The sequence below is a fragment of the Halichoerus grypus genome, chromosome 2 (genome assembly GCF_964656455.1).
Source record: "Halichoerus grypus chromosome 2, mHalGry1.hap1.1, whole genome shotgun sequence".
NCBI lineage: Eukaryota > Metazoa > Chordata > Mammalia > Carnivora > Phocidae > Halichoerus > Halichoerus grypus.
Window position 1 is genome coordinate 45,514,814 of NC_135713.1, and position 11,742 is coordinate 45,526,555.

The window sequence follows — 11,742 nt, forward strand, 5'->3', positions numbered from 1 at the left end:
CATCAATGACATTACGGTCAATGGGCCAAACAATCTTCTATTTCTTACTTGTTGGAGTAGGTGTCGTACAATCCCACCTTCCCGTCATCAGTCCCAAAAGCTAAGCAGCCTTCCTTGGTTGGGTGCCAGCACAGCTACAAAACATGAGGAAAGGGGCATCCCGTTAAGGGAACCGTCAGGTTATCCGTTAAGCATTCAAACGGACAACTTTCTTGCTCTTGGTATCTTCTAATTTTAAATGTAACAGATTTTCATTATTTAAAAGAAACAAGCATTAAACAAAGTAAAAGTCACTGGTAATCCCACCATCCAAAACACCCCATTGCCAATTTTGTATCTTTCCAGATATTTTTTCGTGAATAAAGTTAAATATATACAGTTGAAAAAAACAAAAATAGGTTCAAACATTTAAATGATGTGCATGATACACTGTTGAGTGGGGATACATAACAGTTTAGAAAATAGGATTCTATTAATAAAATTTGCCAACTGTAGTTCTCTGCATTATAGAAGTGGGAGAATACAGTGGAGGGTTGGAATATTTTTTGCGTTCTACACTTCTGTACGGTTTGGTTTTCTTTTTTTCTCTTTATATTGTTATTATTTTATTTTTTATTTTAAAGATTTATTTATTTGAGAGACAGAGAGAATCTCAAGCTGACTCCACACTGAGTGCTGAGTCCCCGTGTGGGGCTCGATCTCACAACCCTGAGATCCCAACCTGAGCTAAAAAAACCAAGAGTCGGATGCTTAACCAACTATGCACCACCCAGGCAGTCCCTGTTATTATTTTTTTATTGAAGTATAGTTGACGTACAATGTTATATTAGTTTCAGGTGTACAACATAGTGATTTGGCCAATTCTGTATGGTTTTCCTTTTAAAACCAAACATTTACTGATTTTAGACTAGAGAAAAACAAAAAACATATACATATTGTTGTGTAATCTGCATTTCATGTTTTCTAATTTTCATTTTTCATGAATCATCAACACCTTTCCACATCAAAGAAAGAGCCACATTATCATTTTTAACAGTCTGATACCATTCAATATGTGTTTATATTATAACTTAAATGAATCTTCTATGAATGCACATCCAGGTCATTTTTAATTTCTTACTACAAGAATTACTTATTTGGAAAAAAGTTCAGAGCAAGCTCAAATAAATCATCCTTACCGCTGTAACCTTGGACTTGACACCCTGCCAAAAATTTTTCACATCATAGTTGTTCTTGATGGAGAGTGTATTCCATACGCGGATCATGCCATCCCCAACGCCTATGGCCAAACAGCCCATGTCCACAGGAGAGAAAGCCAGGCTATAGGCAAACCCACCGAGGGAAGGCAGGGTCCAGCAGCACTCAAGGGTGGCCATGTCCCAACATTTTACCTGAAAGATCAAGGGTTAGGGTCTAAAAATAAAAAAAGATCTGAGAAACTGGAAAAAGAATGAACATCTCAAGTAGGATGGACTCAAAGAATGGGTAAGAATAATGTAATTTAACTATTCCTGTAGGTACTGGAAAAAGTGTCTCTTAGAAAAAAAAAAAGTAATAAATTATAGAGCTCAAAGGGATCTTAGAATACATTTATTCCCAGCGATGTCAATTGAATTCAGGGTCATACAGTGAATAAACCAGACCCAGGCCTCCCATTTCCCAGAGTCCACTGGCGTTTCTCCTTTATTACAGCATTGGTAATCTCCTCATTTGGCAAACCCTAACTAATAATGAAGATGGCCTGAGGACCCTGGAAAATGACAGGAGCTCTCTCAAAAAGCAAAATATCTTATATCCAGGGGAAGGAGAGTGCTACATATTTAATCTTCACTTGTTTAACAGAGGAGCTTGGGAGAAAACAGTGTATCAAATAAGCCTAGCTTAACTGCAAAACAATAGTCGTAGACTCTTAAATAAAGCCAATTCTCTCTTGGAGATTTCACCAAGAGCAGATGTTTCTCTACCTAAACTATAGACAAGGATATTTTAAAGCCAAAGCATGATGATCTCACACATCCTTCCCTGGACACATCTACAATTCTTTAACATATCTGCTTTAACAAAAAGGCATCTTGGTGGTTCCTCACCTTTCCTCAAACTCTCTGCTGTTGACATAGTTAGTGCTGATCAGTAACAGTTAACTCTGAGATTGGTCTGGGCTTGGCTCAGGGGTCAAAGGTGGGGCCTGAGAACTGATGGATGGTTTGAAAAGCCCTCTAATCCCATCCAAGTCATAAATCCGCGCTCTACAATGCTAAATGCAAAATAAGCAGTTCTTACATCTCTATCCATTGATGTGGAGAGCAGCAGCTGTTTGTCATCCTCAGTTTGTAAAGGACATAAATTAAATACAATTCTTGAATGATTCTGCCCTTCTGATGAGGCACTAAAAAGGGTATATTTCCGTCTCCAAGACTGAGTGAGATCCCACAGCAACAGCTCGCCTCTGTGAAGGAAAAACAAGCATGAGTTCTCTTTCACAAGCAATCTGAAACAAGTGGATCTGGGGACAGAGAGTAGGGGCCCTCCGCTGCAAAATAATTTTGCTAACTGTTCTTTTAAGGAGAAGAAACTGCATATTCTGAAATATGCACAAAATAGCTCAGAAAGAACACACACAAAAACAAGGAGTCACTGCCCCTGGGGAAGGGAATCTGGTTGCTTGAGAAGACAGAGTAAGTACTTCACTATGTTCCTGCATTCTTTCTGAATGACATGAATGTACTGCACTACCTTTGGAACAGATTTTCCTAACAGCTTTAACTGTAAAATGCCACCATAATTTGCATAGCCCCAAAGCTTTACGACATACCCTCTCTCTCTCTTTTTTGGGACAGTGTGGGGGAGTAGGGCCATGATCAACATTTTGGGGGGGGGGAGGATTTTTATATGCTTTAACTGTCATTTCATTTAAAAGCAGGGCCCTTGTCTGCACTTAGAAGCCAGGACTCAATACATTTTGTTCAGTGAATGGCTATAATTGCCCTAAGAGACAGGAAATTCTGTAAGCTCCCTCTTTTACATATGAAGTAATTAAAGCTCAGAGTAAAGGGTCATGCTCATGAACACACAGAACATAAGAGACTGATTCTGAAATGTAGTTCTGCCCGACTTTAGAGTCCACGCTCTGAACCACCAGGCTATACTTACTGGTTTTCTCAGTACTATTATTAGATAGCATAGGAATTTGTCTCATGGTTTTTCTATTACAAATGGCCCACGATGATATAAGCCTTAACCATTGCTTTTTCCATCTTGTGTGTCTGGGAAGAGAAGCCTAGGAATTCCTCAAGCTAGAGTGGAAAACAAAATATGTCAGAGAGAGCATGACCAAAAAAAGACTTACCCAAAACAGCTGGATACCAGCTGTGTTGGTTGATCCTTGGGCCAATGGAGTGTCAACCAAAGGCGTTCTTTAACAGTTGGGTCTATACCCCCTCCTCTTCTCTTCAGAAAGGGTAATTTCAAAATCATCACCCCTGCAGATTAAAAGGAGGTCAGTGGGTGCTCAAGACAGTGAAACTACACATGTGAAGTCCCCAGCAGTTCACAACAGTTTGTGGTTTAAAAGTCCGTTAGTTTGGTTACTTAGAATTCAGACCTCATTTGTTCATGGAAATGTTATTATACAGAGTTTTAATACGAGTCTAACTAATTTAGGTGAAACAAGCTTTTACAGGCTGTTCTGGCAACCTAAGCACATTAAGAATATTGTCTGTCTGGGAAAATGAGGTTTCAACTGAACTGTGGACCCAGGTGGTAACACAACTCCAGATTCTCCAAAGTTGGCAGGACAGGATTCCTTCTTCTAGTTGGCAAGAAAGCCAACAAAAGGGACAAATATGGCAGTCAACATGAGAAGTCCCTCCACCCCTGACATGCTACTCACCAGTGGTCCTTCATCCCTACTATGTATATGGAACTCACTGGTGGAGCCTCTAAAAATATTTATGCTAGGGCCCAACGCCTAGAGGTTCTGATTCAGTAGATTTGAGGTGGGGTCCAGGCACCCACATTTTCCAGAAACTCTCCTGGTGATTTTGCTGCATGACTAGGACTGAAAACCATTGTACTAGACATCCATAAGCTTAGAGGTTACCCTTCTGGAGGGTGTTGTTGGCCTAATGTTGTCCCCACTTGGGAGGATCAGCCATAGTATGTCCAAAAGCAGCTCACAATTCTTTAAAAAATTCTGTTTTCCAGAATAACACTATTAGTTATCAGTGACTAAGCTATAACTACGTGCCAGCACTGTGCTGTTTGCTTCCTATGCATTAATGCACTTGGATGAAGATGATGAAGCTTTTACGGTTTTTAAATAAAGTGGAGAAAGAAGACTGCTGTAAAGAGAAAGGCTCGATTTTTACTATAAAGGCCATGTGCACTCTGCCTGGAGTTCCTCTCAATTTGTAAATTGAAGGTGAAAGTTCTGTTCAAAGAGAGAAGCTTGGGAAAACTGAAGGACTGAGGGTCCCTGTAGTTTGGATAAACTGAGCTTTAACACTTAAACATGTGCTTCTACACTGGGTATATGTTATTTATCCTGCATTTGTGCATTAAAACCTCTAGCTCTTTTCCATTTCTCTGATCCACACCTTGCTAAATTTCAATATTCCTATCCTTATAACAAACATCTTGCCTTCTTTGACAAACAGTGTCCCTTCTAAGAATGCATCAGAAACCCTCATCTCCAAAACTGAAATCAGACTGGGGGGAGCAACTTTCTGGATAGAAAAGTAAAGAACTGCCTTCTGGCAGATGACACACTCTTAGGATAACAAGATACAATAAAAAGTTTCTACTTCTACCAATCACTACAGTTTGTATCACAAAAGAAACATCAAATATCAATCTTACCTCGGCCTCTAGAGCAGCTCCAGATTCGAATGGTCTGATCTTTGCTTCCAGTGGCTAAGTAGCAGCCTTTTGTTACTGCAGTTTGTGCTATAACTTTACCGTTGGGAATTTCAAGTTCTTCTAGGGTAAAGATGGTCATTTTGTTTTTAATTTATACGATACATGAACTTGTCAAAGAAAAACTAGTTTGCAAGGTTTCTGAAACTTAGCTATTATGTTTATAGATCTGATCTGTAAAACCTAAAGTTTTAAATGTAATTCAAATGATACAGTTTTACCCACATTGTTCTTTAGGTCTGAGGAGTACTCAACCCTCTTAAATCATCTTTACCTGAATTTTCCTCTTGATTGATGGATAAACAGTCTTCACCAAGCAGGGGACACCAGGCTATGGAGTGGATTTCATCATCGTGGCCTCGAAGCCTGTGAACAACTTCTCCTTTCTTACTGATGTCAATTATAACCACTATGCCATCCTTGTAGCTAAAAAACAAGAGTTAGAAATACTGAAAAATGAAGACAGAACAGTAAACATTTTGGATTAGGAGTTATCACTGTGCACTTCTAAAAGGTAAGTGTATTTGGGATGAGGGAGAAGGGAAGAAAGCAAGAAATAATCTTTTGTCCTTTTTCCAAAACGTTCATTTTCTGTTTCCCGGTGGTTCTGACACATTGGTCCCCCTGCCCCCCAATCAAACTCTTGGCACTAAGTAAAAATGTATACATTACCTGGCATAAGCTCACAGAATGTTTGAAGGGAACTTCTGGAAGAACGGTTATTTGTGGGGCCCAGGGCCCAGCAATCCCTCTGATTAGAGATGAATTTGTCCTAACATACTTACACCTCCCCCCCTTTTTAAAAGTGATCCTATTTTTCTAACTGTGAACAAAAGCTGCAGTACTGTAGCTTCTAGATCTGGATATTCCAAGGCTACTATTTTTTTTTAATTCAGAGGACACTGAGAAATTCTAATAGCTTTTTAAACAAAAAAGATGAAGTACTTCATACACATAAAGAAGTCCACCAACCTGCTTAAGGGAAAAAAAACCCAATTACCGATATGGTTGAAGTCCTTTTACATCCCACCCCAATCAAACCTCTCTCCCTCTCTTCCCCAGAGGTAAACTGCTATTCGTGAATTTTCTGTTCCATCATTCCTAGCCTTTCTTTGTCTACATTCCCAAAGATGATGGAAAATGATTCTGTATGTATATGTATTTTTTGAAGATCTTATTTATTTATTTGACAGAGAGAGACACAGCAAGAGAGGGAACACAAGCAGGAGGAATGGGAGAGGGAGAAGCAGGCTTCCCGCGGAGCAGGGAGCCCGATGCGGGGCTCGATCCCAGGACCCTGTGATCATGACCTGAGCCGAAGGCAGATGCTTAACCGACTGAGCCACCCAGGCGCCCCTGTTTCTGTATATTTTAAAACTTCATATAAATGGCATCCTGCGGTCTGTTTTTCTGTAGCTTGTTATTTTCGCTTATTGTTAGTGAGTCATCCATGCTGATACATGTAACTCTGGTTCCTGGTCAGTCACTTATACTACTGGATAGCGCTCCATTGTGTGAATATGGCACAAGTCTATTCTGTTTCTCTTCTGGAGGGCTTCCGTTTTTGGTTATTACAAACAAAACCAAACGAAAATGCCATTAATAATCTTATACACACTTAAGACAATTTCAGATTTGATGCATAGTAGTGGAACTGCCAAATGTAAGATGTGTACATCTTCGCTTTCCCAAGTGGCTATACCTATTTACATTTCCTATGTACTAGATAGTTCTATAGGGAAAAAACACCATTACAGCTCTATTTATTTTTCTCCTTTTATTAAAAACATTTTTCCCCCATTACAGCTTTATTTAAAAAAAAAAAAATGAAATCAAGTATCAATCTTTGCAGACGTGGACTTCGAAAACCATCAATTTTTGCAACCTAATAGTCAAGTGATCAAGCTGTTCTGCAATTTTAATCAGCCCTTCAGGGAATGATCACCATTTTGAAGATCCTCTAAAAACAAATCGTTCTGATTCAATCCCGTGTCTGAATGTGCAGTTCCTTCTACCTGAAAGCTTTCTTCTTTTCTTGTGAATTCTTCCTCGTCTTTCAAAGTCAGTTTGATTCAACCTTCTCTGACCCCTGCCTACCAACCATTCTGTTCCCTCTCTAGTGCTCCCACTTCACCCAGCAGACCTCCGATCCACAGACTCCCTCAGTTTTCAGTATTACACACCCACAACTGTCTTCCTATCCTTTCCCTCATGCCGCAGATTTCACCATCCATCATCCTAATCACTCCTTTAAAAACACCCTTAGCTCCTTTGTCCCATCTCTCTCAGAGGTATTTACTCCACAAAACCCCAAACTTTGTTGAATCCAACCATACCCTTTCTCAATCAGTTTGAATAGTTTACTTTGAATTCATGACTTTGATTCATAGCTTGGCACTCAACAGGCACCACTGGACCTACAATGTCCCTCAGTAAGCTCATTTTCCTATTCTCTCAGATGACTATTTTCACATCTTCCTGCATGCTCCCAGCCCCACTTTGAGCTTGACTCTACCTTTCTGATTTATGCCTCATGGAGAAAATCAGAAGCCATCAGAATGAAACACCCTCCTCTTCCAACCAGATCAACAAACCTACCTGCACCTGTTTCCATATTCTCACTTGTCCTTTCTACTTGTGATCTGGATCCAGTCCCCTCTTGACTTCTCAATATCACTGCTGTATTTATCACCATTTATCTGTGCAACCGGCTCTTCCTCTTCCATCAATATAAAAACATGCCCTTATTATCTTCCATTTAATATTCCCTTGACTCCCACATACCTCTCCTCTGGCTTCATGTCTATGCACATTTGTACAACAAACAAAAGTCTCCATGTGTATCTTGACTACTGTACCCCCAGCTTCTTGAATCCACTCCAGCCAGACTTTCTCCTCCAACATTCTAGAGCTTATGTCAATTCTTCAAACTAGAGTGAAAAGACATCTTTGGGAGAGAAGTAGATGGAGTGGTGAGGGAAAGGGGGGTGCCTACTCACACAGTTTATGTGAAACAACCTTGGTGATCGAGGTGCAGGCAGAGAGCCCAATGCCAGACTACTCTCCCAATCCAGACAGAGGGCTGAGAACTGGGACAGAGCTGAGTCCTCTGACACTCTGGGAGTAAATGTTATCTTGAAGAGCAAGTATTGAGGGAGGGAAAGGGGGAAAGAGGGTATTTCCTATATTTGGAGGCTGACTGAAGAAATCAGATGTGAAGAATGAGGAAACTACACTATTGTAGAAACTAAAGAAATATAAACAGAGAGAGAGAGAGAGAGAGAGAGAGAGATAGTAAGGACCTGGAAGTCACAGGAATAAATGTTACCAAGGGCTCAGGGAGTGGTTAATACCTATAAATGGCTTCTTCTGAGGAATAAATGGGACAGGAGAAATAAAGCAAATGCAAAATATGCTCATTAACAAAAATACATTACCAGTAGAGATGATACAGCACTTACCCAATGGCTACTAAATCTTCATGATGAGGTGAGCAAGTAAGACAGAAAATTGTCCTGGGTTCTATAAAGAGGTGCTGGCTGTCATTTCTGTTAAGCCAGTAACAGAAAACTACTCCTTTTTCATCTCCAGATAATATTAAATCCTTTACTTGAGGAGACCAATGCAATGCTGATATTGTATGCTTTAAAACAAAACAAAAATACATTTGCTTCTCATTTGTCAGTGCTGAACTTTTAGTTTGTTTTTAACTTGTATAATACCAGGCACATTGATAGGTATGTAATACTGTTACTGCCACTTGTATACCAAGGGTACATGAACCAAATGGTAGAAGAATTTAAGCTCCTAAGGATCAAAGAACCATTTAAAAACATTTCTTCCTTTAATAGCTTAATGCAAAGTTCTTACGAAGATTGAGTCTTTTCCTTTTCTACATTCTCTCAAAAGGCAGATTTATCAAGTAATCATTTAGTTTAGAAACAAGTTTCATTCACTCATTTACAGTTTATATCAGGAGTCTTTTTCATGTAAAGAACCAGATAATAGGTATTTTAGACTGTCAGCTGTAATGTCTCCGGTACAACTACTCAACTCTGCCGTTGTAGTATGCAAGCAGCCAATACTTGAATGAATGACTGTGGCCATATTCCAGTAAAAACAATCTGCAAAAACAGGCAGCACTGTAGTTTGCTGACCTCTGGTTTATATGTATCTCCTTCCAAAAAAGTTTTGACACATCTTAGAATATAGAGTTTCTCATCCAATTAAGAACATAACTATAAAAGCTAACTTGCACAGATGAGCTAGCCTACTTGAAACAAACGAACCCTCAGCAGATACATAATAACGGTCTGAGAAACCATTAAGCCATGGTACCTGATGGAGCGCATGTTCTGTCACGACTGTTCTTGTCTCTACATCCCAGATTTTCACAGTTCCATCATCAGAGCTGGTGGCACAGAGGTTGTATTGACCCGGGTAATGAGAAAAGGTGAAGCCAGAGACCCTTTCGGTGTGTCCCACCAACTCCCCTATGACTTCAAGGAAAACCAGACTTCAGGTTAGAGTGCTACCTAGATTCCTGGCAGAATCATACTGTTGTTAGATGAGTGGGACCTCACTTGTCCTGTGGTATAACGAAAGTATCCAGGCACTCATAATCAGAAATCCCAAGTGCTGGTTCTGGCTCTGCCACAAGACTTCAGCCCAGTCATTTTATCTCCTTGAGCCTCACTCTTTTCAACCGTAAAATGCTGCTGATATCTCTTGCTGTTCACAGTTCACAGGCAGAGGAGTGGCTCAAATGAAGAATGTAAAAGTGATTCTTATTTAGATATGGCCAGAGGTCATTTGTGAAAGAATAAATAACTGGCTTGCCATATCCCAAGGCATAATCAAAACCTAGTTTGGAGCCTGAAAGCTTCTGGCTCAACTCATTCATCTTACAGAAACAAGTATGTATTTCCAGGATCTCGTTTAGGGCCTGGAGCTGTAGGCAGCCCCTAAACCCAGAAAGGCTCCCAGGGGGCCCGCGCGCGCTGCGTGGGGGAGGGTGGCCAAAGATATTATAAATGCCTGTGTCTGGAAAGGGATAACTTCAGTGAGCGAGCGGTCCTACGTGAGAGCGCCAGGAGGCGGGACCGCTAAGCCACAGCGTGGTGTAGCTCAATCTTGGAGACGCGGACGCAACAGCCTAGTGACTGTGAGCCGATCCTTCCTGGGCCTCAGTTTCCCCATCTGTACAGAAAGGTAGCTAGAAACGCCCACTCGGCGCCTCCGGCGAACCCAAGAAGGGCAGGAAAGCGGTGGCCCGGAGGTGGGGAGTTACCTCGAAATGGGGGCGTCCCAGGGATCGCGCCGGCGCTCGGGCCCACGCGGACAAGGAAGACGGAGGTCCGCGCTGCGAAGCCGAAAAGGCCCCCCGGCACGGCATCGCTGCATCGGGCGCAGTACCAGTTAGGAGAAGGCGGCAGCGTGCGCGGCTCCTGCCCCATGATCACCAGCCAGCAGGGATGAACGAAGGAGCCACAGGGGTAGACCGTTCGCAGCCCCACGCCGTAGCTGGGAAGGGGGCGGGGTTGGCTCCGAGCCCCGCCTCGCCGGGCCCGCCGCTACGGCGCGCGCCGAGGCCCAGGCCACACCGCGAGCTCTGCTCCCGCCGCCGCGGGGCTGGGAGGGGCTGGGCCGCGCGCGCGGGGCTCCGCCTCCCAGTCCCACCCGTGGCCAGAAGGTCTGGTGCTGCCGGAGCCTAGCCTGGGGGTTAGGCATTCTCATCTCCTACAGCAAAGTACATAATTAAGGGGTTAGACTTGTGGAGTCACCTCCCCGCACAGCCGTTTTATTTTTTGGACCGGTTCAACCACTATCCCATCAAGTATTTTTGAACGCTATGTGCCAAGGCACTTTGCCAGTTTTGGAGATTCGTTAAAGACATCTACAACAAGCCACTTAACAAAAAGATAAAAGTTTGAATCAAATCAAAAAGGAAAGGAAGAGTTAGTTCCGGCAACTGGGTGGAAATTCTGGCTCTAGAGTCTTAGTACTCAAAGAGGAGCGGAATAGAGTGTTGATTGCGTGCCAGCTCTGTGAAGGGAATTGTATATGGTTAACTGCTGTGGAGGAAAAGGAATGAAAGTTTCGGATTCTGCGCTTGCACTCTCCTACTCCTGTATTGCTTCTTTGCATAGGGCATGTGGCAGTCCTGCATAGGAAGCGAACGAAACCTGAAATATGTATCCTTATGTAAAGAGGTCAAGCATATATTTGGATGTGGGTAGGGGCACTAATTTTGGAGGCATCCAGCCCCAGATTGAATTAGTGGTTTTGCCTAGAGACTTTAACCTATCCTGATCTGTTTCCTCATTTGAAGGAAGATGATAATCCATGCCTTGTTGGATTGCTGTGAGGAATACATAGATTTAGTGAAACGCCTGCCGGGCATATATAGTAGCAAGTTGCCAGTGAGTATTAATTTATCTCTTGGAGGTCAACCTGGAGATTAACATAGGGATTAGGACCTCATACTTTGTATTCGAGCTGTTTGTACGTTGTAGAGCTTTCCACACGATCTCTAGTGATCTTCGCCTGTGCTGTAGGGATAGTTGTTTCTGTTTTGCTGAGAAGAAAACTGAGGCCCACCTCTCTTCCCAATCTTTCCGGCCCCTTGTGAGGTGAGGTTTCTCAATTTTTCTTTTTTCTTTCTTTTTTTTTAAAAAAAAGATTTTATTTATTTATTTGACAGAGAGAGATAGACAGAGAGAGAAGGAACACAAGCAGGGGGAGCAGGAGAGGGAGAAGCAGGCTTCCCGCCGAGCAGGGAGCCCAATACGGGGCTCGATCCCAAGACCCTGGGATCATGACCTGAGC

At 42.1% G+C, this 11,742-nt stretch overlaps 2 protein-coding genes across 9 annotated transcripts in view; one reads left to right on the top strand and one right to left on the bottom strand.

Moving 5' to 3' along the window:
• Positions 1-6,321, top strand: part of CNOT8 (CCR4-NOT transcription complex subunit 8) — a 65,329-nt gene extending 59,008 nt beyond the window's left edge. Inside the window, exons 7-8 of the transcript XR_013445594.1 lie at positions 5,152-5,428; positions 6,108-6,321. The gene's annotated coding sequence lies outside the window, so the exon portion shown is untranslated. The remainder of the gene's footprint in view (positions 1-5,151; positions 5,429-6,107) is intronic.
• Positions 1-10,444, bottom strand: part of GEMIN5 (gem nuclear organelle associated protein 5) — a 40,640-nt gene extending 30,196 nt beyond the window's left edge. For 5 of the 8 annotated variants that reach the window (XR_013445593.1, XM_078066777.1, XM_036114227.2 and 2 more), the window contains exons 1-9: positions 10,205-10,444; positions 9,253-9,413; positions 8,376-8,557; positions 5,189-5,340; positions 4,858-4,977; positions 3,347-3,479; positions 2,281-2,446; positions 1,179-1,391; positions 49-134 (exon numbers count right to left, since the gene is read on the bottom strand). Coding sequence is in view for 7 of the 8 variants with exons in the window: in XM_078066777.1 (XP_077922903.1) it covers positions 49-134; positions 1,179-1,391; positions 2,281-2,446; positions 3,347-3,479; positions 4,858-4,977; positions 5,189-5,340; positions 8,376-8,557; positions 9,253-9,413; positions 10,205-10,370 (1,379 nt within the window). In the remaining variant the exon portion in view is untranslated. The remainder of the gene's footprint in view (positions 1-48; positions 135-1,178; positions 1,392-2,280; positions 2,447-3,346; positions 3,480-4,857; positions 4,978-5,188; positions 5,341-8,375; positions 8,558-9,252; positions 9,414-10,204) is intronic. The other 3 variants (XM_036114229.2, XM_078066776.1, XM_078066778.1) reach the window with 2 other exon arrangements.
• Between the last annotated feature and the right edge of the window lie 1,298 nt (positions 10,445-11,742).